Source organism: Anas acuta, chromosome 27 (assembly GCF_963932015.1).
Source record: "Anas acuta chromosome 27, bAnaAcu1.1, whole genome shotgun sequence".
In the NCBI taxonomy this organism is placed as follows: domain Eukaryota; kingdom Metazoa; phylum Chordata; class Aves; order Anseriformes; family Anatidae; genus Anas; species Anas acuta.
In genome coordinates this window covers 2,030,132-2,058,034 of record NC_089005.1, presented here as the reverse complement: position 1 = coordinate 2,058,034, position 27,903 = coordinate 2,030,132, and the positions used below count along the sequence as shown (strand labels likewise).

At 57.6% G+C, this 27,903-nt stretch overlaps 1 protein-coding gene across 4 annotated transcripts in view; it reads left to right on the top strand.

Annotated features, from left to right (window-relative positions):
- PEBP4 (phosphatidylethanolamine binding protein 4) overlaps positions 1-27,903 on the top strand; it is a 61,440-nt gene that overhangs the window by 32,935 nt on the left and 602 nt on the right. For all 4 annotated transcript variants that reach the window (XM_068662109.1, XM_068662106.1, XM_068662107.1 and 1 more), the window contains 2 exons: positions 21,596-21,641; positions 22,503-22,619. In XM_068662109.1, the coding sequence (XP_068518210.1) occupies positions 21,596-21,641; positions 22,503-22,619 (163 nt within the window). The remainder of the gene's footprint in view (positions 1-21,595; positions 21,642-22,502; positions 22,620-27,903) is intronic.

Sequence of the window (27,903 nt, the reverse complement as noted above, 5' to 3'; positions counted from 1 at the left end):
CCATCAGGGCGCACGGAGCGGCACAGAGAGAGGAGGCAAATTTAGTAAGGGAAGGTGAAGCTTTCTGCTTGGGTTGTAGTGGGGGAAAAAAATAAAAAAAAAATAGAAAAAAAAATAAAAAAAATCAGCTTTTGGGTATGCGAGTCCTGCCTGCAGGCAGTGGTGGGTGTGGGAAACCTGCCCCAGGGAGCTGCCAGCGGGAGGGATGCTCATTTCGGGAGTAAGCCAGAGCACCGGCGTGCCTGGGATTTGTGGGAACGGGGAGAATTAAATCTCCACCTCGACACGTGGAGGGCCTGATCCCGGCTCCTCCGCTGGCCCTGAGCATCCCGGTGCCCATCCCGGAGGTTTGGCAGGCGCCGTTTGCTCGCCGGTCCCCGCTGCGCCGGTGGGAACCGCCGCCGCTTTGTAGCAGCGCCGCAGATGTAAGAGTTTGTGACTCGGCATTGTTCCGTCTTGCTGGGGCTCTTTATAGTCTACTTTTTGGTGATTAAACCAAGCGTTTGAAAGGGGAAAGAACAGAGAGAAATGTTGTTTTAATTGATGACTTGGCTCCTTGGAATATTCAGTTCCCCCCGGTGTGAGTTTCTGTCGCTGCCTTTTAATGAAAGCTTTATTAATAAAAAAAAAAAAGAGAGGAAAAAAAAAAAAAAAAGACAGAGAAAAAAAAAAAGAGAGAGAGAAAAAAAAAAAAAAAAAGAGGAAAAAAAAATAAGAGGAATAAAAAAAAAGAAGGGAAAAGAAAACAAGCAAAGGAGCTGGCTGTTAGGGTGTCATTTTCTCCGCACTTCAGGCTTCTGGCGGCTCTATGGGCACGCAGCAAGGGCAAACCCCGGCCAAAATCATCCCAGAGGGGGGCGATCCCTTGAGCCCCCCCCGTGCAAACACGGAGGGCAGGATCCGTCCCGCCCCGGCCCCGTGTCTCGGTGACGAGGTCGGGTGTTTACCAGGCTTCCCGTGTGCGGTACCCGAAGTTGAGTGTCAACTGCTATTATTCATGCTCTGCAAACAGATGGGGTTTAATTGCCGCTACTGTCAGGCTCTCGGCAAATATCACACGAAAAGGGCTTTTTGGCTAATTGTTGTAAAATCAAAGTTCGGGAACGATGTCTGGAAATTATAGATCAAAAGGTATTTTGCGGATCAAACTGTTTGCATTACCTTTAAACACAGGCTGTAGGCAATGGCATTAGGATCAGCGAGCGGCTGGAAGGCACAATGCCGCCCTAGGGCCCGCCACGCCGGAACAATCTGACAGCAGTAACTTAGTGCTGATGGAAAAACACCCCCAAAACGTGATTGGCCTGAAACGCCGAAGAATGGAGCTGCTAATCTTGGTAATTTCTCGGGCACCATTAGGGCAAAGTGCTGCCTTCCCGTTGCGTCGGGGAAAATCGCGGCACAGGGCGCGGGCCAGAGCCCTGCAGGGCTGCCCGCGGGGGAACGTGTGTTTGCACAAGTGCTTGTGTTTGCACAGATGTGTGTGTTTGCACAAGTGTGAATTTCTGCATAAACGTGCTTACACAAGCATTATTTTTTGCACAAGCGTGAATATTTGCACAAGAGCACGCATTTGCACAAGAGCACGCATTTGCACAAGCATGCGTCGTTGCACAAACGTGCTCGCACAAGCAGCTGTTTGCACAAGTGGGACTATTTGCACAAGAGCTTGCCTGTGCCCAAGCGTGGCTTTGCAGAAACGTGTTTCCACAAGCGTGTCTTTGCACAAGCACGTGTGTCTGCACAGGCATTTCTCTTTGCACAGATGTGTTTGCACAAGTGTGTATTTTTGGTGTGTATTATACCCAAATCTTTGCAGCCTCCAGGTTTCTCCCCTGAGCAAGTGCCCGGGCTCTCCCAGAGCTGCTGCTGGGGCTAATTCTCTCCTTCCTTGTAATTAGTGCCCCCAAATAATTACACGCCCAGCCCCCCTAAAAACCTGCCACCAAGATGGGAAGCAGCAGGAGGGGAAGCACAAAGGGGGACACGGAGCCTCTGCGGCACCTTGGGTAGCTCCAACCCCATCACCAATCTGCTGCGCCAGGATGGGACGTTTTTAGGGAAACATCTTAATTTGGTGTGATCATTTTGGGGTTGGGGGGGAAGGGAAAGCAGGGAAACCCCAGAACTTCTGGCTCCCAGCCTGTCCCTGCCTTCACCCCATCCCCAAGCCCCCGTCGGTGCCGTGCCTTCACCTGCTGCAATAAAGCACGGGGGTGCCGGGCTCTGTGCAGACGCGCGTTAGGTGATTATTCTCATTATATTGCCAAGGATCCACGAGGGGAGAGGTGGCTGTGACGGCGACAGCGAGGTTCTTGTCACCGCCGCTGCAGGCAGCCAGCTGCTCGCAGGGATTCTGATTTTGGCATTTGGGAAGGCTCCTGCCTTCCATGGGCGAAGCAAAAATGGGATGGCGAATAGAGAAAACTTCATGCGCACCCGCCGGGGCGCTGAGCCTGATGTGCTTTGGTCTCCGTGCCTTTTTTGCTGCTGCAAAAATGTCCCAAAACAGGGTTTTTGGGGGTTATTTGTGGGATATGTATATGCCAGGTGCTCCCGATAGAGGTGCCCTGCCCGGGAGCTGCTCATCAGCCTCCGCTTTCACAGCAGGTATCATCTCCTCGCAGGCGGGATTTAAGGATTTCCTGGATGCTTCTATTTCATTTCACATGCAAAGGCTAATAATTTGTCACAACTCAATAAAGCCGAGGTTACAAACACTCGTGCTGCTGTTTATTTAAACGATGGTTTGTTAATTAGCTCCTCTTAACGAGGAGAGAATAAATCAGATAAAACATACCCAAACGGCACGGAGATGGTTTGCGGATTGATCTCATTTCCCAACCAAGATGCTCCCTGCATCCTGGTGCTCACAAAAGGGACAAAATCGTGGCCTTTTGGGACATTTGTGCTTTGCACCGTGATGATTTTCCTCCCAGAGCAGCACCAGTCGAGCTCCGAGTGCAGATACCTGCGCCGCCAGGGATCCGCGCTCCGCCGTGTTGCCAAAAAGCACCAAAAAAGGACTTTTCTGCCTCTTTTCCGTTGCTGCTTGTTTTGTCTAAGGCAGTGGGAGGGGGAAAAAAAAAAAAATCAGGTCAAAAATAAAGCTGTGCCAAGGCTGTCGCAAAGGAAAAGTTCAAGGCACTCGGAGCCAGCCGGGGCCAAGCTCCAGCTTCACCCGCGTGGGAATTCCCGCGGGGCACCGCGCGTCCTGCCGCACGCCCGGGGCACGGCGAGCACAGGGTGGGAAGGGGCACGGGGACACCGCGTGGGGGCTGTGCACGGGGTGTGGGGACACCCTATATAGGCTGTGAATGGGGTGTGGAGGCGCTGGGTAGAGGCTGTGGTGGATGGATGGGTGGAGGCTTCCCATATAGCCCCTGAGATGCACGTGGAGGCACTTCCCATATGGCTTATTGGATGTATATGGAAATTTCCTATATAGCCCATGATGTATAAGGTGGCACTTCCTCTATATCCTATGAGATACACGTGGAGAAACTTCCCATATAGCTCATTGGGTGTATGTGGAGACATTTCCTATATATCCCATGAGATGTATATGGAGGCACTTCCCATATATCCCGTGAGATTCACAAGGAGACACTTGCCATATAGCTGAGTAGATGTATATGGAGGCCCTTCCCATACATCCCATGAGATGTATATGGAGGCCCTTCCCATACATCCCACTAGACATATACGGAGGCACTTCCCATATAGCTCATTAGACGTATATGGAGGCACATCATATACATCCCATGAGATATATATGGTGGCACTTATTATGTCCCATGGGACGCACATGGGCGCACTTCCCCTATATCCCATGAGACGCACGTGGAGGCACTTCCCATATAGCTCACTAGACGTATATGGGGGCTTCCTATATATCCTGTGAGATGCACGTGGAGGCACTTCCCATATATCCCATCAGATGTATATGGAGGCACTTCCCATGCATCCCACGAGACGCACATGGATGCAGTTCCCATATATCCCATCAGACGTATATGGATGCACTTCCCATATATCCCATTAGACACATATGGAGGCGCTTCCCATATATCCCACAAGATGCACATGGATCTTCCCATCCATCCCATGAGACACATGTGGAGGCCCTTCCCCGACACCCCACGGGATGTCCCCAGATTTGGGATCCCTCATCCGCATCCCCCGAGCAGCCGGGGCGGAGGGGAGGGTCGCATCCTGCCTCTCGCCGGGCGTACCTGGCGGAAGGGGCTGTGATCAGTGATTAATCGGGCATGTGTGGCTGTGTGGGAGCGCGTTGTGTTGGAGGAGGGAACTCCTACAGCACCCCGGTCATGAATCATTTGAAAGGCAAATTTGCGCAGTTACCAAGGGAACGGAAGAAAGGAAGGGACTTCCCTTGCCGAAATGACTCGCGCTCTGATGCGGCTGAGAAAATCGCTCCAAAAGAGAGCGAAAAAAAAAAAAATGAAAAAAAAAAAAAAAAAGAGCCGAAGCTGTGACTAAGCAGCAGAAGTTATGTAAAGAGCTCGCTGGGAAGTGCAGGGGAGGGACAGCGCATCCTGCCGCTGCCCACGGCCGGGCCCCCTCCCCACCTCCCCGGGGAGCGGGGGCGAAGCCGCTGCTCCGCGCCTCCCGCCCGCTGCCCCAGCGCCTGGGGGGCTCGGGGAGGCCAAATCCGTGCTTGGGGGCTTGTAAAGGACAGGGGGGCATCGTCCCCTGGGTGGCACATCGGGCATCCTTCCGTGGCACCCCTAGGAGAAGGCACAGGCGGTGGTGGCAGCATGGGGGAGATGTCCTCGTTGGGGTGCGGGGTCATTTTTGGGGAGCTCCGTGGGCATCAAGAGGAGAAAAAGCCCTATGGGGCTCCCAGTGGGGCCAGATCCAGCTCCCCATCGTGTCTGGGACCAGGCAGGGGGCCGAGCACGAGATGCTTCCCATGGGAGCCCTGGCACGCTGCAGGGGAGCAGATTTTGGGAGAGGGGCTTGGCGCCCACGTTCAGTGACACCAGTCCAGATTCAGGGATGCTCGGCCAAGTTTAGGGATGCCCATCCAAGTTTAGGGATGCCTGGCCAAGTTTAGGGACACTTGGCCAAATTTAGGGATGCCTGGCCAAGTTTAGGGATGCCTGGCCAAGTTTAGGGATGCTCAGCCAACTTTAGGGACTCTTGGCCAAGTTTAGGGATGCCCGGCCAAGATTAGGGATGCTCGGCAAAATGTAGGGACTCTGGGCCAAGTTTAAGGGATGCTCACCCAAATTTAAGGATGCTCACCCAAATTTAAGGATGTTCACCCAAATTTAAGGATGCTCACCCAAATTTAAGGATGCTCACCCAAATTTAAGGATGCTCACCCAAAGGGTGTAAAGGCAAGTCCAGGGTGGAGACACCAAACGCTGCTCCGTGGCAAGGGGAGCCCGGCACCACCCGAGGCACCCCGGTGCAAACAAGCATCCCCAAACCTCCCAAATCCAATTTCTCCCTGAAAAAAAAAAAAAAAAAAGAAAAAAGGAAGCAACCGGTCGCGGGAAGAGCTCGCTGCAGCCCCAGCCGCGCCGGGGAGATGCTTGGGCTGGTTCCAGCTTCCGCCTGGAAGCCCCGCAGCCCGGCGGGGAGCCGCACATCTCCCGAAAAGGGAATGCAGAGGCAGCTGCACGGTGGAGGAAAACCCTCTCCCTGCCCTCCCCTGGTGCCACAGACGAGCGGTGTCTGAGCGATTAGTCACCGCGCGAGCGCCGAGGCTTCCCTCCTCCACAGCAAAGCCTGTCCCCCCACACAGGCAAGCCAGCTGAATGCTTAATTGGAGTTCCTCACACCTACAGGGGTATAGCCTTAAACGAAGTGACAGCGCGATCACAGCGCTGGAGTCAGACCCTGGGAGCCGCGGGTTGCTATGGAGTTTCTGGCTTCGGGTTTTAAAGGAAAGAAAGGGAGGAAAAAAAAAAAAAAAAAAAAAAAAAAGACAACAATATGTGGATGGAAAATCAATCCCGAACCCGCAGGTGCTGCCAGGGGAGCATCGGGAGTGGGGCTGCGTCGGCACCGTTGGGTCCGAACGCGGAGATGGGGATGCTCGAGCCCCAAAGAGGTGGTTTCTGCCCCCCAGAGCTTGCAGGGCATCAGCAAAACCAGGGGAAATTTGGTACCTAAAAGCATCCCGAAAAGCAGAAGGGGTCACCCTGTGCGCCCCAGCAGAGAGGGGGTGGTGGGCAGGGAGCATCCCCCCGGGACCGGGGGCTGAGGCTCTGCTCACGGATTTGTTTTGGGGCTGACACATCAGCAAAGTCCCCGGCCGTCCCTGGAGGTGGCACGGCAGGAGTTGGCAGAAAGGATTAAATTTTTCACCTGGAATTTACAGGGAGGATTTGGAGCTGATTAAAGGCGGTTTCTTGCCAGTGCCCAGCCTCCGACCCTGCTCCGAGTGGTGCCCATCACCCGGGGCAGCCAGAGGCTGCTTTCGTTGGGGAGAGTTTTTTATTCCCATTACGGTTTTATTCCCATTACGAACAACTTTACTTCCACAAAATACAGGCACTGCGCATGAGGGAAACAGGATATCATTTGCGGTTTCGCGAAAAAGTCAGTTTTTTTTTTTTAAATTATGGTTGCTTCGGGTTCTATTTAAAATTTGGAAAAAAAAAAAAACGGAAAGTTATTTCACAACGGCAGAAACGCACCGAGCTCCAAAACCAGTGACGAAACCCGTGGCTCCTCCTGTGCTGGCTTTGTATTTTTGGTTGGAAACATCCCCAAAACCACCCCAGAGGGGTGTTTTGACCAGAAAAGTGCGTGCACCCGGAGGGGTTTAGCCCAGGGCGCCTCGCTGCTGTGCCAAGGGAAAGGGGGTGGTGGGGGCACCCAGCCCGTCCCCAAATCACCCCCCGTGGGCCGGCGCTGCCCCGGCACGGGAGATCCTTTAAGCCCCATTGATCCGCTCCCTGAATGCCAAAAGGGCCTTTAATCAATAAAGCTTGAACTTTTTGCCAGCCGGCTTCAAAAGATCATCAGCTTTCGGTGGCAGCCGATTAATTAGCGCGCGGCGAGCGGCTGGGGAAGGAGGTGGCCGGTAAATGCGAGCGCAATTAAATCTGTCAGCCTGGCTGCCCCCCGACCCCTCTTCCCGTGCATCGATCGCTGCTTGGGAGCCACGGGGCCGGGATTGCGGTCCCAGGAATGTTTTTTTTCCCCCCGTTTTGGCCTCTTCTCCGGCTTGTTTGGCTGGAAAAAGGCAACCCAAAGGGCTCCCCGTGGCCGCTCGCTCTCCCCGCTGCGCCTGAGCGAGAGCCGGAACAAGGTAGGAGAGCGAGGAAAACCCTCCGCTGGCTTCCCTTGATGAACTGAGCTAATTTCTCTCTTAATGGTTAGCTACGGAGCTGAACGCGAGGCTTTCCTCCTGCACAGCAAACCCTCTCCCACACACAGACAAATAGGCTGAATATTTAATTGGAATTCCTCACACCTACAGGGTAAAGCCTTGTCAGTAGAAATAGAGCCCATCGCCAGCTGGCATCCCCGCACGCCACCCACCTTAGCTCTTAAAAAGAAATCCCTCCCCGGCCTTCCCCCCCCTCCCCGGCCCCTCGCTCCACACCCACGGCCCCCCCCGTGCCTTCCCCGCGCCCATGGGTGCTGCTGCCCCCGCTCCGTGGGCACCCATGGGTGCCGCCGAGGAGCCTGCCTGTGCCCGGCACGTGCCAAGGGGAGGTTCCCTTGGGGGTTTGCACGGCTCCAGGGGTGTTTGCCTGTGATGTTTGGGGTTTGGCAAGCTCGGGGCTTGATGTTGTCACCCTCGTCACCCCCTCGGTGACCCCTCGGAGATGCCGGGGGCACGGCCAGGGTTGGCAGCAGGGACAACAACTTTTGCCAAATCCCAAGGGAGCCCCAGGGTGGCTCGGATCAGAGCCACCTGTAAAGGTCACGGAGCTGGAGGATGATCCCTGAGGACCCTGCGGTGTCCCCTGGGGTGTCCCCAGGCCGGTGGCAGGGGACAGGAGCAGCAGAGGGCACTGCTGGTACGCCCCGGTGATGAAACGGGCACCGCGCGTTGCCCAACGCCCTGCTGCCTGCGCAGAGAGGAGCTCGGGGGGGTGAGCAAACCCCAGAGCCCCCCAACCTGGAAACCACTTTCCCACCCTCCCCGTGACACCCTGGGTGCTGTGGCACCCATCCCTGTGGCACAAGGTGGAGGGGAGACCCCCAAATTCCCCAGTGCTGCCCCTGCCGGACCCTCTCCTGGTGCCAGGATGGACCCAGGGGATGTGGCCGTGCGCTCCTGGGGGTACCACGAGGTGCCAAACGCTGCTTGGGGTTTTGGGCAGCTTGGATGGGATTGAAGAGTGATAACAGGTCAGGAATAGCTGCAGGAAAGGGGTGAGGGGTCCCGTTTTGGGATGCAGGAGGGGAGCACCCACCTGGGCACCTTAACAAGGTGGGAGCACCATGGGGACGGCCGGGTTGGTGCCAGGGAGGAGAGGGGGTGGCAGGGGTCGTCTGCTCCCCTGCAGCCCCCTCACCCCAGGAGAGCTTTTTGGGGCACAGAGCTGGCCCTAAAGCATCCCTGGCCACCACAGAGGTGCAAGAGGAGGAGGAGGAGGAGGAAGGCAGCAGGCTAGGACCATGCAGAGAGGAGCAAGCAGGGGCCACGCTCTGCCTCTCGTGGTTTTTCTCAGGATTGGGAGCACCAATCCCGGCACCGTCTCACCCAGCTCCAGCCCCTCAAACCCCCAAATCCCTTTTTATTTCCTGGCACAAACCCATCTTGTCTCATTCCTCCCTTCCTCTCTCTGCCTTTCCCTTTTTTTTGCTCCCTTTCCAGCCCCGCGTGCCAGTTCCCCTCTCATCGCAGGGTTCAAAGCCCCTCTCCATCCCCTGCAGGGCCCTGCAGCTACCTGGGGTTTTCTTCCACTTTCTCGGTTGTTGTTTTTTTTATTATTTTTTTTTTAAAGTTTCCCCATGTCTTTGTCTTAACGAGCCAGGTTAAATATTCCGTAATCAGTGTAATAATACACCTGGACTTGTTCGCGAGATATCTGCCTTTTGTACTGCGACAGGACATTAATAGTAATTATTCTGCTTTGTAATTGGAGCTTTAAATACTAATTCAAACAGCCAGAGGAAAACCAATTAGTGCTAATTTATCTCTATGTGTTTTGGAGAGCCTGTGTCTGTCATACTGTGAAGAAATAGGTTGGTAATTAGTACAGTTGGGTGGTAGATAGAAGTAATTATCAGATTCTTTCATGTTCTTTAAAGGGAGGAAAAAAAAAAAAATCTAAAGGCTGCCTGACTCTTCCTTTCCAAGGAAGTTTGCACCTCGAAGGAGGCAGCGCGGGGTCCCAGCTCTCCGCGGTGCGCCTGCCCTGCGCGGGGTGCTCAGCCCGGGGGCTGGAGGGGATGCTGAGCGCTGTGGGGTCGGGGTGCTGAGCGCGTGGAGGGTTGGGGTCTTCAGCACGTGGTGTGGGTCTGGGAGTTGTGGTGTGGGTTTGAGCCTTGTTTCATGGGTCTGGGACTTGTGGTGTGGGTCTGAGCCATGTGTCGTGGGTCTGAGCCACGCTCCATGCCCCTCAAATCCTACTCTACTTGCTTCATCCATACCCAAAGGGTTTGATCCCAAACCTATACACTCTACATATTTAAGCCCTCCTCTATACCTCTGTGTGTTTGAGCCCAAACCTATAAACTCTGTGTTGGAGCCATACCCCATGCACCCTGAGCCATACCTGCTGTGCTTGGTCCAAAACCCACAGTTTTAAGTCATATCCCCTGTGTTTGAGCCCAAACCTATAGGTTTAAGCCATACCCTTATGTTTGAGCCAAAACCTACAGTTTTAAGTCATACTCCTTGTGTTTGAGCCCAAACCTATAGGTTTAAGCCACACCCCTGTGTTTAAACCCTTCTTATGCGTTTGAGCTATAGGCCCTGCATTTGAGCCTATATATTCTGGGCTTGAGGCATACCCTATAAATCTGAGAGGGACTCTATAAATCTGAGTGGGACGCTATGCATCTGAACTGGACCCTATAAATCCAAGCTGGATCCCATGCGTCTGAATGGGACCCTATAAATCTGAACTGGAGCTTATGCATCTGAGCTGGACCCTACAAATCTGAGCTGGACCCTACAAATCTGAGCTGGACCCTATGCATTTAAGCCATTCTCCATGCTCAAGCATCCTACCCTATCCTATGCATCTGAGCCAGACCCTATATATTGAACCATATTTTACCCATATGATCCACACCTGTGCGTAAATCCCATGCAGTGCCCTGAGGATGGCAGACCTGTCCCCATCCCCGTCCCCATAACCCCGACCATCCCCTCCTGGTGCTCTGGCTGTGCTGCTCCCATGCGGGGCCCTGCCTCTCGCTGCTCTTTTTTGCTCTTATAGGATGAGGTCTTGGGGTTTTCTGTGTGGGGGGCTTGGTTTGTGACCCCCACACCCCTCGCTGTGCTATTAGGACATTAATAATGCACGGAGCCTGGTTGTTCACCCCGTAAGGATCAGCCGGACCGGGAGTGCAGCAGGATCTGCAGGAATTCATTAATGGCCCATTCTGTTTCCTTCTCCCTTGAAAAACCCAGCGGAGTTACCTTGGTAATAATAAAGTGCACGATTCCAGGAGGGAGGGAACAGATTCCTATTTTGATTAAACGGATTTCTCCTCCTCCCCTCCTTGCCCCCTTTTATTCCTGCCAATTTGAAATTTTTGTTTGGGGAAGAAAAAAAAAAATAAAAATATTATAAGCAAATGCTAATGATGGAAAAAAAGCACATTTTTTTCGAGGGAGGGGAGAAAATGCCATTGGAAGCCTTCTATGCGGAGAGATGCCGGGGGGCACAATATATCAAAGAAAATATAATACACCCAGGTTAAAACTAATGATTGCTGTATAATTAGATGTGAACCATTGTGCTATAAATGTGTATTCTTCAGCGTGCTGTGATTTTACAGTAAAAGAGAGAGAGAGAGAGAGTGAGCGCGAGAGAGAGCGCACAAGAGAAAGAAAGACAGAAAAACACAGAACCCAGCAACATACTATAAAAAGCACTCTGTTGACTTTTCTGCTGTTTAGTATTCCTTGCCCGTACTCCCCCGGGAGTATGTAATTAGTGCTTTATGAAGAGTGCATTTAAAGCAGTTTAATATTCACCTCATTCAGTCTGAAACAATGTGATCAGTGCTTAGACAAATCACTGCTCCTTACTGACATCCTCTGTCAGTACATTACCTCTGAAAAGACCTTTCAAGAGGCTTGGATGTTAATTAGTTGTCTATCATGTATAAACAGAGCAGTGAGCAGAAGGGCTGCACCAGGCCAAAGACACAGAGGGAAATACTGGAAATACTTTTCCTTTTTTTTTTTTTTTTTTTAATTTTTTATTTTTCTCTCCCCTCCTCTTTTAATGAAAATTCCTGGCTTTGTCGGGCCCCCGCTCCCCGGATTGCTGGCTCCCTCGCGGAGTTTTGCGTGGCCTGGAGGGGAGCCCGGGTGTCCCCAGCGCTGGGTGCCCTCCTGGGGATCTGCCCCAGCCTGGCCCCAAGCCCTTTTGGTGGCCTGGTTCCACAGGAGGGCACTGCCCAAATTCGGCTGCTCCGTGTGGGATGGCACCTGCTGGGCTTGTCCTCTGCTCCGCCAGGGTGAGCATCCCATCCTGCATCCCATCCTACATCCCTGTGCTGCATCCCATCCCGCATCCCAATCCCCCATCCCAGCCCTACATCCCATCCAGCACCCCATCCCGCATCCCAATCCCGCATCCCAACCCCACATCCCAACCCCACATCCCAACCCTGCACCCTGACCTTACACCCTCACCCTACGCCTTAATCCTCCTGCACCCCAGCCCTATATATTAGTGCTCCATTCTAACCCTAAATCCTGTCCCTGCATCCCTGGGCTAAATCCCAATCCTCACCCTGGCCCTAAATCCTGTCTCTACATCCCTGTGCTACATCCTAACCTCGCATCCTGCCCTCGCTTCCCGTCCTGCACCCCGGTGCTCCATCCCGTCCCTATATCCTGGTCCTGCACCCCACAGGTGCCATCCCAAGCAGAAGGGACACGCAGCTGAATTCCCCTTTTCTGCCGAGCCCTCTGGTGTTGATCCCTTTCTAAGCCCCCATATTTCACCAAATGCCCCAAAACAACAGCAGAAAGCGCCCCTGGCTAAGCACAGCCCCCTGATCCATCACAGCAGCCACCTCACTACATTTAGGGACGGTGACACCGGGACGTGGGCACGGCGATGGGGCTGGGAGCGGGCACCCAGCGGCACGGGGAGGTGCTTCGGTGGCAGCCCTGACACCAGTTTAGTGACTGAGCACGCTGAGCGAGCGCTTCTGCACCTATAAAATGTGGTTACTGACACCCACCCACTTCTCTAGCATGCTTCGGGATGAATGGATGGAAAATACTATAGGAGAACCAAGGGCTGCTATTTACGACGGAGTTTCGCTTGGCACAGCGGCTTCGCCCGGTGCAAATACATCTGGGTGGAAGGGATGCTCAGGCCAACGCAGCCATCCTCTGTAGGATTGAGCTACAAGCTCCCCATCGTGCCCCATTTAGGGTGCCAAGGGTCCCCCCATCAAAGGGATGTGCCAAGGGTCTCCCCACAAAGGGTCGTGCCGAGGGTCCCTCCAGGACACCTCCCCAAACCTCCCCAGCCGCCTCGCCGCCGAGTCCACGCCCTCCGGCTCGGGGTTTTTCCCCCTTTCTCTCCCTTTTCCAACAGCTTCCCCGGCTCTCTTAGTCACGAAGGTGAGGCGCTGACGGAGACACAGACATCAAAAACAAGAGGTGATGAAACGCCGGGAATAATTAAGTTGCACTAAATCACCGGGCCCAGGTGGCACGCTGCCAGCGCGCTGGGGAAACTGGAGCACGAACAGCAGAGTTATTATTAATAATCACCAGCCCCGTCGTGAACAACAACCTATTTTGTACCTCCCGGTACCAAAGGAGTGGGAAGCACGCAGCCAGGACGGGGGAGGACAGTCACCAGCTGGGGGTAGAGCAGGGGACGGGACCCCCTGATCTCATTCCTGCTCGGTTCCAGTGGCACCGGGCTTCCTAAAGCTTTGCATGGGGGGAAAGGGGCTGGGTTTGGGGCTGGAAGCAGCATTGGGGCTCCTTGAGGATGCTCCATCCCGCAGCAGCATCCTTCTGCTGTAATGAGGTCCCCAAGAGCAGATTTGGGGAGGGGATGAGCTCGGCCAGGCTCCCCAACACCTTATCCAGGTGTTTTCTGATTGCTGGGACCCGGCTGCTGCCCTGGGTGGGTGCTGACCCATTGGGTCCCAACTCCTCACTGCTTCGGTTGGGTTGGCATTGCCTCGGGGTGGCCACATTTTGGGGGAAAAGCCGTCATTCTCCTCATTTTGCGCACCGGGTGCGGGCGTGAATTCAGCAGAGCTTGAGACCATGGGAACCCCGCTGCGGGTGGACACAGAGGGGTCGGCACCCGGCTCCATCCTCTATCCATCGTGAGCATCCCCCACGGAGCTTTGGGTCCATCCCTGGGCCTCCATCCATCCCCGTGCCGCCGGCAGCCCCGAGCCCGAGCAAGTCCGCTCCCGCCGCGCATCCCCGCGCCTTGCGCAAGGGCGGCTTTATCCATCCTGCCATCGGGGCCCATCCTCGCTGCAAGAGGAGCTGCCTGTTCCCGTTGCGTGGGTGGGTGAGCCCGCTCGCCCCGGGCCGGGCGTTGCACAGCCCCTGCTCCTCCGCCTGGCCCTGCTTGCAGCCTGTTTGCAGGCTGCAATTCCTCGCCGTGCGCCGTCCCGATCCGGGCTGATAGCGGGGCAGCGCGCAGCCCGGGGTTTGCAGGGGGTTGGGGTGGGTTTGCCCTGCATCCTGCTGGGCTTTCACCCTTCAAATCGCTTGGGGAAGCGTGGTTTGGTGCTCTGCAACCTCTGCTCCCTTTTGGGTCTGCCCTGGTTTTGTGAGACCCCCGGCACCATCAGTGCAAGGGATGCTGCATCTCCCGGTACCACCGCGGAGAGAAAAGGGACCTGAGCGCAAAACCCCACTGAACTGAGGGCTGTGAGTTATGAGGCAAGGAAAACTCGATTTAGGGTCGGCTTGTGCTCCTTTTGAGCCCTGGCAGGCTCCTCGTGGGGTTGAGATTTGGTTGGAAACACGGTGGGACCCAGCTCTCGCCGCCGTTCCCACCTGCCCGTGTTTCGTCAGGGCGCCCAGCCCCTGGCCAAAATCCTCCCTGCCGGGGGGAAACCGACCCGTGTCGAAATTTCTCTGAGCTGTAAATCTCCGCCGGTTGTAAAACCTCTAAGCCTCCGTCTGCAAGGCGGCAGGTAAACCTTTAATTCCCTGACAATGCCGAGCTAACTCCCAGTTAAATCCTTAATTCCTGCACACCGGAGCCCCGCGAATTCGGCGCTCGGCGGCCCGGGAGCGAGCAGCTCGTGCCGTCACCGTGCACACGGGGTGCAGCATCCGTGCATTTTGTGGGGCACGGCCACGTGCCGTGGTCCTGAGCTCCCCGAGACTCCTGTGGGTGAAGCAGAACGAGGCCAAGGTCCCCGCAAACCTGGGTCAGATTCGGGTGTTTTTATTCAGCTGCCGAGGGGCAGAGAGCGGCCGCGGGGCCGCCGGGTTTCGGGGCTCAGCAGCACGATGATGACAGAGCTGGAGATTGCTCCACGCGTTGTACAACGCGGGTCCCAGCCGCTGGGAGAACGCTTTCCCAACCCGGCGAAACCTGTACGGAAAGACCACCCTTTCTTGGGCAACTTTCCTGACTCAAGATCCCACCCTGAGTCTCCTGGAGACGGAGCCCTGCTGCCTCTTACAACACATCCCCATCCAAACTGGTTTCCCCACAAATCCCTCTTCCAGGGATTTATTTATTATTTTTTTTCGGGTGCTCAGGATGGGGTGCACCACCCTGTTTTTTCCTTGGCATCACGCAGAGATTAACCAAAATCGTGTGTTTTATAGGAAAGTCTTTCCTTGAGCAGCTTCTTAGGGCTGGGGGACCGGGATTAAGCCCCGCTGAGATGTCACAACACCAAGCGATGCCCAACTTTCCCCTACACCAACAACCCAAATCCTTCCCAACGGGACCAGAACCACATCCAGGCTGGTGGAAGGGGCCAACCAGAGCTTTCCCCGTGCCGGCAGCTGTAGGGTTACGGGCGCCTTCCCCGCGGGCTGCAGCCCCATCTGCACGGCTGCCGTTTCACAACGCGGGGCTGGGGTTTTACTCCGAGTTTCAGACAATGAAGGTGTGTCTGCGCTCGGTGCCTGGCTTGCCCATGGTGTAGGCGTCGGGTTCAGCGCCGTCTTGTCAACACTTGAATATGTTGAGCATCACTCACGGGGCATTCTGTAAGAAAGCTATTAAGTTAATTACCCAGGCTCGCTCGGTGTGTGTGTGCGTGCGCACCTCGGCTGTAAAAAAAAATTTGGCTTTCTTCGTTGCAAGACGCTTCTGATGCAAGGCACGGGGTGATGACATCTCGTCTGTGCTGTAACTGATACAGCTGCGAGCGCGGGGGCTCGCAGCCAGCGGCAGGGATCCGACCCAGGCTGCTCACCCCAAACACCCGGACCCAATCCAACGCCCCTCGTATGGGCTGGGGGCCAGCCCCCCACCCTCTCCTCTCCCTCGGTCCCTCTCGACAAACAGCCACGGGGAAACTCGCCCCCGATTTCCCCCAGCTCTCCGCTGTGGGTTTTGGGGAGGAGCAGGGGGTTTTGCCCAAACGGCCCCCGGCGCTCGCACGCGCCCCAGGTGGGGAGGCTGGGCCCCCTCCTTCCGCGCCCTGCGTGCGCCCCGAGCGCCCCGTGGGATCCAGGATCCGGGATCCGGTGGACTTTTATGGAAAAAAGGGAAGTCCGTGGCACCGGAGCAGCTTGGCAGCCTCGCTGCAGCCGGATAACCGCAGCGCGTTTAACCCCTCATCCTCGGGATGGGGCAGCCCCGATGATGCCAGCGGGGGTCCCACATCCCCAGATCCCAAAATCCTGACCCCATAGACCATGGGATGCTTGGCAGCAGAAATCACTGGGAAAAAAGATAAAAAATAAGTGTGCCTGGCTTTTTCTCATCACCTAAATCAACCCGGAGAGCTCACGGCCACCCCAAAGCTCTCCTCCTGCAAGGATCCCCCCTCCCTGCAAAAAAAATATAAAAAAGCAGGGGGGGGAAACGCTCCAATTGGAGACGTTTCCTGTCCAAATTCACCACGTCCCTGGGGGGGGGACCGTGCCGGACTCTCCTCCTGCAGGCTGCCAAGTCTCTGCTGTCAGGAAGCGGCTGCGAGGCCGAGCCCGAGGCACCCGGATGCGCCGCCGGGGCCAAAGCCGCTCGCTCCTGGCTTTTCGTCACCAGCTGCGAAGGGGGAGACTTTTTGACCAGCGGAAGGGGAAGGGAAAAAAGAAAAAAAAAAAAAAAAAAAAAAAGAAAGAAAAAGTAAAACCCCAGCCCCACGCTCCTTCCCCCGCGCTCCCATCAGATTAGGGATGCCGAAATAGCCAAGTTGGCCCAGAGCGGTTGCAGGGCTGGCACGCGCGGGCTTTGATCCACCCCCGCGCACGGGGAAGGTGCCGGGCTGGGGATCAGACAGCCAGGGCAGGAGGAATTTGCAGGGGAGGTTTTTTGGGGCACGCGGGGCCGCGTTCGTGCCCCCTGCCCCGGGGCAGCACCCCCTGGAGCGTCGCGCCTCCAAAGGCAGCGCCAGGCGCTGTGGTCGTGCCAGCGTCACCCCCAAAATTCGGGCCCCCTTGTGCCAAAAAGGAAATTTTGTGCCTCCCGAGCGCCTGTGCGGGTGGAGGAGCGTGACACGTGCCCGCAGAGGTGCTCAGTGCTGTTTGGTGCTCGTTTGGTGGCTGGGAACGTGCTGGCACTTTGCAAACCCCGATCCAAAAACCTCCCCGACCCCACAGGCTGCGGTGACCCCGCGGGCGCATCCTCCATCCCTCCCGCCCCAGGGCAGGGTGTCGGTGCGGGCTCAGCTCTGCTCCGCTCAGAACCAGGCTCCCGGTCCTTTAAATGCCTGAATTAGGCAAAATTTGGTGTTTCTCCAAGAATCCTCCGGAAATCTGCTGCTGGAAAAGCAAGCTAATCTTAAAGCTACACGCACGCAAGGAGCACCAAGTTTTCCACTCTTGAGAACAGCACAGGCTTGGGATGGAAAGGACCTTTCCAGCTCTCCCCAGCCCTTTTTTTTTTTTTCTGGCCGGTTCGAGGTTTTTCCCTGTTTTGAAATCTTGGGGGCTTTGCTTTTGGCTCTTGCATCTCTCCGTCCTCCCCGCAGCGCGCCTTCCCCTGGAGTTTGGCAGCGCTTTGATGATGCCCCAGCCCTCCCAAGAGCCCTGGGGAGCATCGCAGGTGTGCAGCCCCCAGAAAATGGGTGTTGCAGGCGGAGTGGGGGCAAAACCCACCCAAATCCCCCCCCCACCTTGGTCACCCTGCGCCCTAAGGGGCAGCCGGGTCGGTGCGTCAGGGTGCCAGCTCCACCGGGAGCTCGCTGGTAATTGCAACACCCCGAGACAAAGCCCGGGCAGATGCGAGCTGGGGTTGCTACCAACATGTTCTTGTTATTGGTGATCGCTTCCATCATTTCTTATCCTGCTTTACACCCGGCTCGGGGGGGTTGCGACAGCGCTCGGGGTCCTTTGGGTGCCAGGTCCCGGCGTGCGCAGCCGCTGCCCGTGGGGTAAAACTGGAGCAGGCTGCAATCGGAGCATCGGAGCGCCTTCCTTAAGCTGATTTAAATCATCCTTTTTATTCAACTGGGGCAATTTTCTTGCTTAAGCCAACCCTGACACTTATCCGCCAGGGTCCCAGGGGTGAAGGCGCAGCGGGGAGGCTCTCGTGGCAGCCTCCAGTCCCCAGCCCATCATCGCTCGCGGCACCCACCCCACCTCTGCAGCAGCCCGGTGCTCTCCCCCCCTTTCCTTTTTCGCCAGAAATGTTTTGGCTGAAGTTTCCAAACCACCCGGGTGTCATCATTGCCTCCGCCCCGCTGGCGTGGACCCCTAACCTAGATAGCTAACGAAAGAGGCAGATAGGCAAATCGCGGGTGCCAGCAACGCCTAAGCCAGGCAGGTGTCGTCGCCGGCTGGAAATCCACCCAGCAGAGCCTCCCTCAATTGGAACGGTGCTGGGAATCCTGTCCCGGTGCTGGGAATCCTGTTCCGGTGCTGGGATTTTGGTCCCCATGCTGGGATTTTTGTCCCTTGTCCTCCAGGAGGGAGGTCTCCAGGCGGGTTGTTCCGCGCAGCGCTTCGTCTCAGCTGCTTTCCTGCTCCTAGATTAAAAAAAAAAATGTTGCAAAGGGCCAAACGCCGAGGTGATTTATGTTTATTTTGCTTACTTAATAACCCTATAGCATGTCCTTCCCTGGGGCATTAGGGTGTAGCAGGCGAGCATTAATTTAAATTACAGCCGTGCCCGATATTTATTTTTCAATATATTTTTATGGTGGCCTTCCCCATTTAGAGCCATCGAGAAGAAAATAAAGCAGGGCCACGCCGAGCTGTAATCGCTGCCTAATCATCCCAAAAGCTATTGGGGTAAATTCTTGGGGGGTGCTGACCCCACAAAGCTGTGGGGATGCTGCCTGGTGACGTGTCCCCTCGAGCTGTCCCTCTAAGAAAATGGTGCCATGGCATGGTGTTGGGGTAAAAATGGATGGTTTTGGGGCTTGTACAACACCAAGCAGGTGCTTGTGGTGGTTGTGGAGCACCAAACTGCCCAGATTTGGGGTTTCCTCACCATCCTTGTCTTCGTGCAGTGAGGAGCAGCAGATCCATCTCCTGCCCTCTGATGTGCGTAAAGACAAGGTGGTTAGGAGAGGGGGTTATGGTGGGATTCATGTGAAAACAACCCAAAATGTGAATGGGAGCTGGGTTGGGGAACGCTGAGGTCTGGGGGTGCTGGGGGCTCGCTGGGCTCTGCCCTTCTCCCTCTTGGGCATCTTCGTGGCTGAGGGTTTCTCTTCCATGCCCTCCGTCGTAAAGCTCGGAGCAGGATGAGCCCGAGCATTGCTGGTTGGGATGAGAGCGATCCCACCCTGCTGGGGTCGGGGTCAGCACCGGGAAAAACCCCAAAATGGGCAGGTTTCTCTGCAGGGACGGGGTGAGATCCATCCACACCAAGTTTTGGTTATCGTGCATTTTCCACCGCTGCTCCCAAGCCTCTGGTCTGCTCGCAGGAGGCTGGATTCACCACCCGGGTGGCTCTGCCCTCCCCTCGCTGCTCCCCCCCCCGTGCTCCTGGGAGCCGATTCATCAATCCCGACCTCATTACAAAGATCACAGGGAGGCAGAAGAACAAATCTGGGCTCCTGGCTGTGCCGGCTTTGAAGCCGCCGTGGCCCCCGCAAGTGAGCAGCGCAGGAGGCGCCCTGCTCGTTTGGGGATTAACTTCCCCACTTGGCTAATTAGCGGTTAATGAGAGCAGCGCAGCCGGCACCCCCGTGGGATGTGGCCCCCCTGGCACCCAGCCGAGCCCCTCACCACCACCCCGGTGTCCCCGAGTTCCCCAAAGTCCCCTGGGTGCGCTCCAGGGCAGCCGGGAGCACCCCAACCCTGCTCTGCTGCTCAGCCCTGGGTCCCATCCGTCCCATCCCAGCCCCGCTCTGCTGCTCAGCCCCGGGTCCCATCCGTCATCTGTTTGTGCTGGTCCCCTGCCAGCGATTGTGCCGATTCCCACACCCACTTTCCATAACCCTCCGTCCTCGCCCGGGCGAATCGCTTGGCGCGCTCGCCACCCAGCCCTTTCCCCTCCTCTCCGATGGGATCAGACACGTTCGGGAGAGGGGGAAGAAAGGGAATTAAGAAAAAAAAAAAAAAAAAAAAAAAAAGATCAAGAGGAAAACAAAATGTGACTCACTGCCTCCTTAATTTGTATTTATTTATCCCCTCCGCCCTGCGCTTCGGCGTGCAGCAGGCAGCACCGAGGGCCGGCCCGGGGAGGCTCTGGTGCCTCGCCTCCAAGGGTGCTGGGAATGGGGGGAAGCGTTTTCGCCACCCTATTGAGCAAGGAAAAGGGGCCAGAGGGGAATTTCTGGCCCAGAAAATTCCGTGGCACCGATTTTTGAGGCCGCTTGCGCGGGGCAGGCTGCCCAGAGCAGCTCGGCACCGCGCGGACGGGCGAGTTGGAAACATCTCTGTCCTCGGCGGGGGGAAAGAGGGAAAGAAAAAAGCTCAAATGGTGTCATTAGGGACTGCTAATGCTCTCATAAAAGGGCATTAATAAAGCCGGCAGCTCAGCAGCATCCATTAGCTCTGCTCGTGGCGGGGATCTTCGGCGGGGAGGCTTTGCGCCGACCCCGCCAGCCTCTCCCGCGGCTCAGGGCAGCCCCCTGCCAACGCGCCCCCTTTTGCCTTTATGGAGCTGTTTACTGTACATAAATATATATATATTAAAAAAAAAAAAATAGGCAGGGTTTACAGTGCTTGTCCCTACTTTCTCCCGCCCGCCCTCTTCCTGTTCTCTCCTCTTAAAAGGAGCTTTATCCTTTGACTCTCCCACCCCCGGGGCTAGCGCGAACCCACTGCGGCTCGGGGCGAGCAGGAACCCACATCAGCAGGCAGGGAAACAGGGAGGAGGCCCGGCCTCTCCCGATAAGCCCTGGGCAAAGCCAGGAATAGCAGCGAGGTCCCCGCACGGGAGCAGCCCTACCCGGCACAGAACAACCCTCAGCCCCTGCCTTTGAAGAAGAGGAGGGAGCTGGCCACGTGCCCGGCTCGCTTTTGGGGCCAGCTGCTTGGGTTTTGGGTCTCTTTGCACGTCTGGGAAGGGAGAGTGTCCGGAGGAGCCCCCGGGTGCTTCTCTCCCGGCACCCAAGGGACCCAACAGTGCCCAAAAATGTGGTCGGCATCGCTGCCGTGGGGATATTTTCGGCTCTGGCTGCCGAGGGCTGGGGACCCGGCGGGTTTGGCTTCCAGGTGAACCCTTCGCCATGCCACACGCAGCCGTGACTCAGGGAAAAGCAGCCGTGGAGAAGGGCAGAGCTTTGATCCCCAAAACGCCGGGGAGCCAGCCATGTTCCCCACGTGCACTTGGGCTTGCAGTTATCTGATGCATCTTTATTTAATTTTTTTTTATATATATACATTATTATTATTTATTTTTATTTTTATTTTTTTCTTCTGGGTAATAACTCCCAGGGCAGGTTGGGACGGAGGAGCCCTGGCAGCGGCGTGTGTGTGGGCAGGACTGGAATAACGGGTGCAGTCAGACGCGGATTTACGAGCGCTGGAAGCAGCGCTGGGAGGTGGGGGCCAGCTGGGAAGAGCAGTGGGTGCAGCAGGTCAGGGGTGAGGCGGCTCAGCAGGGGCAGGATGCGCCCGATGGGGCCCCCTTCCCATCCATCCGGACCCCTCGGCCACGCCGCATCACCCCCTCCCCAAAATCCTTCCCCTCGCGCTCCCGTTGGGGATGCTCGACAGGAGATGTTGGCTTGCTGGTGGGTTTTGTGAGCAAAAGGCTTGGAATTTCCCCCAAAAAAGCCCTGGGATGAGGTGGGTGAAGCCAGGGGGGTGCAGGAGGGCTTCGTGCCCCCAAATCCTCCTCCTCCTGGGGGTCGGCAGCACCTCACCTCCCTCCTCCTGTCGTTCCAGGGCACGGACCTGAGGACGGGGGACCTCAAAGGGCGCGTGCTGACGGGTGAGTGGGATGGGGTCTGCGCTCACCTGGGGTGGGCACAGCCAGGGGGACACACCGGTGCCGTCCCCGCTCTCCTGGGGACGTTTTTGGATAAGCCGAGGAGCTGCAGGGGTTGGGTACCGCTCGCCGTGGGACTCGGGGCAGTGATGGAGAGCCTAAACTAAAAGTGGTTAAAAAACTCCCCAAAGTGGTTCAAAAACTCCCCAGCTGCTGGAAGAGCTCCAAACCAGAGCAAAAAATAATAATAAAAAAAAAAATAAAAAAAGAGGGTGGAGGGACAATCAAAAAGAAAAACCCCAGATAAAAGCAGGTGAATCCCAACAACGCCTGGGATGTTGCACGAACAAAGATTTTGGGTTCAACACGGGCCAGATGCAGCGATGCAGCTCACACCCCACCGGGCTGTATCCCTTTTGGGGGGGACACAGCAGGGGGGTGTGGGGAGAGAGGTGATCACGTCCTCTGTGCCCGCAGCCTCCGATCCAACGGAGAGGACAGCGGCTGGTGACAACGCGCCGACATGCCCCCTCCACATCTGGCTCCCTTTTGGGATGCGTTAGGGGTTGTGAAGGGGACCTGCCCCTCTGCAAAGCGAGCCCATAACCCCAAACTCCCCCACCCCAACCCCAAAAGCACCCACCTGCAGCCAAAACTTGCTGCAAGAGGACTTCAAGAGCCGGCCGTGCCCCGTTGAGCCAACGTGGGGCTGGCCACCACCTGGATCCCCCAACCCCATGGGGCAAAACTGAGCTCTGCCCCCAGGATGGGACACCTAGAATGGATTTGGGGGGGCTCCCAGCCTTGAAGGGTGTGGTGATCCAGCTCAGCACCAAGCTCATGCGTTTGCTTTTGCATCCCCAGACTACGTGCGCCCCACGCCCCCGCCTCGCAGCGGGTACCACCGCTACCAGCTCCGCCTGTACGAGCAGCCCGACGGCCAGCACATCACCCTGAGCCCCGAGGAGCTGCTCTCACTCGGTAAGGAGCAAACCGTGCCCCCGGGAGCCCTGCTTTGGGTGCTGCCTTCGGGATTTGCAGCCCTAACGCCGTGCGCCCGGGGTGCTGGGGATGCTCGCGTTGTCGGTGCGCTCTCAGAGGGATGAGGCTGGGGTGGGATGTCCCGGTGGGGTGGCAGGAATGCTTGGCAAGGCAGCTGGAAATCACCTGGCTAGCGGGATCGGAAGCAGGGGGAGGTCTTGGCAGCTGTGAAATCGGGGCGCGTCCTCCCCGGCACATCCCCGAGCTGCTGGAGTTTCGTCACCGCCGGAGCGCAGAGATAGGGATCAGAACCGGAGAGGTTTAGCAAGGGATTGCTCAAAGGGCCCTGACACAACGCCTGCCAACTCCCAGCTGCTGCGGAGCAAGGACACGTCCCGAAATGGTGCACGGATGGGGACAAGGGGGTAAAAGAGGCCATTCCTGGGCCCTGGGACACCCTACAGCTTGGGGTGCCCAACACGGGCACGGAGCCGTGCTGCAAACCACAAACCAGCAGCTCCTTCCCCAAAACGCACGAGCAGAGCCGTCCTCGAGCACGGGGCACTGCGGCTCACAAGGGTCCCACGAGGGAAATGTCAAAACTTTCCCACCCGGGACCACTCCGGCAGCTCCGTAGGCAGGGCAGGTCGGTGCGCACCCCTGCGCTGCCTTAAGCAGGTCCTGGAGGAGACCCCAAAAAAATACCTGGTGTGGGGCTGTGTCTAGTGCAGGCTGCTGCTTCCTAGGGTTATTTCTGCCCCTCGGTTCATTTTCCTGACTCATTAATTGCTCCTTAATGACACGCACTGAAGGCACCCCCTTGCCAGCGGAGCGGTCGGAGGAGCCCCATTCACCGGGGCCACGCACCCACATCCCCACCACAGGGTGCTGGGGCTGGGACACCCATGAATACACCGGAGGAGATTTGAGCTGCAGCTCCTGATGCGTGAGCGTCACATTTTGTCAGCCAGCTGTGGCTCTCTGCAGCCTGTTAGCTCGGCAGCTGGATGAAGGTTATCCTCATCCTCTTCACTGCTGCGCCACCGACTTGGCCAGTCCGGTGCGCTCAGCTGTCCCCAACACCCTCCAGCAGCCCATCCTAGAGCCCCGGCACCCAAAGAGCAGGGCTGGAGTCCTAAAAGAGCCAGCACAGGACTGGGTTTTGGTGTCTCGAGGGTTTTAACCACATCCATCCCCGGGGATGCGGAGGAATGAACGCTGATTTAGCCACCCGCGCATCGGATCTTGCACAGCGGCATGAAGGCAGCACCTTGGGGAGAAGTGAGAGCACCTTTGGGTGCACGTAAAAATAAGGAAGGAGGGCCTGATCCTGTGGCCAAGATGCTCAGCAAGCTCCTGTGCTGCTCTGCCGTGGTCCTCTCCTTTGGTACCTGTGGTGTGGGATGCCCGGGTTCTCCTGGTGGGTGACGCTGCTGGCACAGCTCGCAGCCTGGCTCTGGGTTTCCATCTCGCTCAGCCTTAGGGCAGCCCCTTTTTGTCACCTCATTTGGGTCCAGATTCCCCTTTTTTTGCTTTATTTGGGTCCTGAATCAGGTGGCAGTGCCACCTCCAGCGTAGATGGTGGCACCCACGGTCACCGCGGCACCACCCCAGGGACGGAGAGGTGTCCAAAACTTGCAGATTACTGGGTGCCCTTTGCTGGAGGCAGCAGCCAGGAGGATGCTGGAGGCGCTCAGCGGAGGCACGGAGAGGCCACAGCCTCCAGAAGAGGGCACTAAACCCTGACCTCCACGTGCAGCCTCCTGCTCCAGCCCAGCTGCGCGCTCTCCGGAGCCGTGGGAAATGAAGAAGCCAAGGAGGGGGGGGAAATTGGGAGCACTAAAAATAACCCCCTGCTCCTCCAGCCCTCCGGATGGCTTCCAAGCCGAGCGAGGAGAAGCGGGTGAGGCTCCACAGCCCAAGGGCGCAAAGGGTGTGAGCACGCGTGGCTGTGCAGACGCCGGGATGGTCGGACAGACGGACGGGATGAAGCAGCTCGTTTCATCGGGAGGAGCACCCGGACCCTTCCCAAGTGTTCCCGATCGATCCTTTTTGCTCTGCAACCCCAGGCAAAGGGCTGAACCCTCCTGGAGCCTCATTTTCCCCCCTTCCAGAGCCTGATCCATTCCTGGGGAAATCACTTTCCAGCCGTGCAACCACCGGGCACCAGCTCTTGGGGGCACCAAAAGTGGCCCCGGTGCCATGCCGGCAGCACGGAGGTTTTCCTCCCCGCGCAGCGAGGAGCTCGCTCCACTTCCCCCCCCCTCCTCCCCGTCTTCCTCCCCCCTCCAAGCCCAAAGGTTTGCAGCCGCCTTTGTATTTTCACGCGATGGGAGATAATAGCTTGTGGTCTGCAAAATGTCAGAGCCACTCATCAGATCCCGAGGCGGCGGCGCTCGCTTCGAGCTCTCTCGAGCCGGCAGCTCAGCCCCGGCTGCCCGCTGCACCCCGCCGGGGGAAACTCCCTCCTGCCGGGGGGAATTCAGCGTCCAGCGAGACCGAGCGAAGAAACACGGCTGCAAAAAGAGGTTCCAGAGCTGGTTTTTGGCCTTTTTCCTGATTTTCCTGCTCCCTCCATCCTCGGCCACCAGCGGAGCACGCGCTGAGCCGCGGGGCACATTTTAGGGATTGTTTTTGCCCATGCGCATCCCGCAGGAGGATGGAGACCCCTTTGTTTTCCACCCCTTTTCCTTCCCTTCTGGGACACGCTTAATTAGAGCGAGATCTCGAGGTTTAATTGCACCTGCTGGCCGGTGCCGTGGCTCCCTCTGCTTCCACCACCCTCTGCCGAGAGGTGCGCAGGCGGCCGGCCCGTGCGGCTTCCCGCTTCCCTGCCGGGCCGCTGCAGCGTGCCAGCTTTTATTTGGGGTTTCTTGGCATTTCCAGGCCCTGCAGCAGTTCTCAGGCCCTCATTAGCAGCCCAGTGCTGTCATCAGAGAAACACCTGAAGCACCAGAGCCGGCTTTGCCTGGGGCACAAACTCCCTTTGCCGTTCCGTGCCACGGTGCCAACTGCCCACCGGTCCCAGAGCGCACATGGGGTGAAGCTCCCCAGCACCCCAAAACCTCCTCCTGCCCCAGAAGAGCCTTTGGCAAGGCAGGTGCACCAAAGACGGGTGTTTGAAGGGTGATTTGTCACCTCTGCTGTGTCCCTGCTGAGTTATTTGGGGACGGGGAGCAGGGGGGAGCCCATCTGGCCACCCCCCTGTGCTTCATTTCGGGGCCACGGCTTCGTTTTGGGGCCACGGCACTGACTCATGAGCCGACCTCGTGCACCTCCGATCCGCCCGGCCGGAAAATCGGGTCGGGCCGGGCGCTGGCGGGGAGAAGGAGCCGTCGGGCACGTCCCCGGTGAGGAAAGCAAGAGGCCGCGCCGTGCGCCGGGATGCCGGCACCACGGGGAGCTCAGAAATCAGCGGGGTTTGGGGCTCGGGGAGAGCGGCCCCGCTGACGAGGCTGAGAAATTACGGCCCCAAAGTGCCCGAGGCTGAGCACCCAGCACTTTTTGGGGTGCAGGGGAGCAGGGGTGCCACAGAACTGCCCCAAACATCCATCACCCATGGGGCTGGAGGGTCCCCGTGCCTCAGTTTCCCCACTCCAAGCACGGGGGTGTCAGCCGTGCGCTCCGCACTCCTCCTCCGGCAAGCGCTGCGATAAGGGCAAAGCCCGATGAGATAATCCTGCAGGAAATGAGCTTGAAAGTGGACCAAGCCGCGGATGAAATGTCTTATTGTTTGGGCGGGGAGGGGACGGTGGCCCCGCGACCTCGGCCCCGCGCTCGCCCCGCTGACTCACGGCTCCCAGTGCCGCCCGGACACTGGGACCAGTTGGAGAAGCGGTGCCCTTTGGGACGGGGACATCGCTCCCCGTTGGGGTGGGACGGGGTGTTTGATTTGGGGATGCTGGCTTTGGGGAGGGGGATGCGGGGCCGGGAGCCACCTGGGGAAGCCCCCAACACCTCTGCCCCTGGCTGGGCGGCTGCGTTTGGGGATTTCCTCCAGGACACCCCGGGAGGGATGGGCACCACCGGTGCGAGCGCAGGTAGGAAAGTAGGTCAGGAAAAACCCTCGTCCCGTGTGCCTCCCCGCCTGCAGCCCCACAGTAACTCTGCCTGGTCCCAGCTGCTTTCATCCACGCCCCTCGGGGGGGCTCGTAAGCATTAATTAAAGCCGCCAGCCCCCCTGGGAAGGGGGGAGCAGCCGTGCCTCGCTGTCGCCCCCATCCCACGGGGCACCGACCGCGCTCCCGCTTGGGCTTTCCGAGGGCTTTGAAATCCCGCGGATGAAAGGCACCCGCTGGAGGTGGGGGCAGTGGGATCACCACAGGGACCCCCCGAGAGACCCCATCCCCTCGCCCCGTGCTCACCGGGACCCCAGAGGTGGTTTAGGGGGGGGGATTCAGGCAGTGAAAGGAGAGTTTTCCCTCCTCTGAAGGGTGCTGTTTGGGCACCCAGGCCTGATGGCCGTGCCGGAGGGCATTTGGGACCCCCACCCCGATGTGTCCCCAGCATCTCCCCCTCAGCAGCCTGCCAGGGTGCAGGATGGGGCCCGAGCACCCCATGCCTCCATCCTGGGTGCTGGCCCAGGAGGCTGCAGCACGCAGGGTGGAGTAAAACAGAAAGGCAGAGCCCGGCGGGGGCTTTTTTGGCCGGAGGCTGACTCACGGTGTGGTGGGGGGCACGCAGGGGGGGAGCCGGGCTCTCCGGCAGCACCCCGTGGCCCTGAGCCATCGCCACGGATGATGAAGCAGCCGGGGTTTTGCTCAGCACTTTTTTTTTGTTTTTGGCAAGAGCAAAAGAAAGGGGGGGGGGGGGGCTGGTGTGCTCCCGCCGAGGGCGGAGAAGCGCGACCAGGCTGCGCCGTGACATTCAAGAGAGGTGCCAGGAAGGGAGGGCGGGTTTCGGATAAACAACGGGGCTCTTCTCCTGCTGCAGCACCCCGGCCGTGGCCCTACAGATGTCCCCAAATCGGGGGTCCCCAAGGGAGGGGGTCCCCAGGGGAGGGGGCATCGCGAGGTGCTCCGGTGCCGCTGTCCACGAGGGTTGCGCACCCCTGGGAGCAGGAATTGAGGACGGAGGGGCTGTGGATCCCCCCCCCAGGCAGCAAAATTTGGGGTCAGGGTGGGGGAAAATGATTTTCTCCGCTCCCAAGCCTTCAGGAGCAGCAGCAGCAGCAGGCGAGGGGCCGGGGGATGTCCTGGCCTCTCCCCCATGAGGGCGGCCGGGGATTTCCAAGCACCCCGGGGTGGGCTTGGAGGAAGCGGTGGGAAGCTCTGCTCCAAAGGTC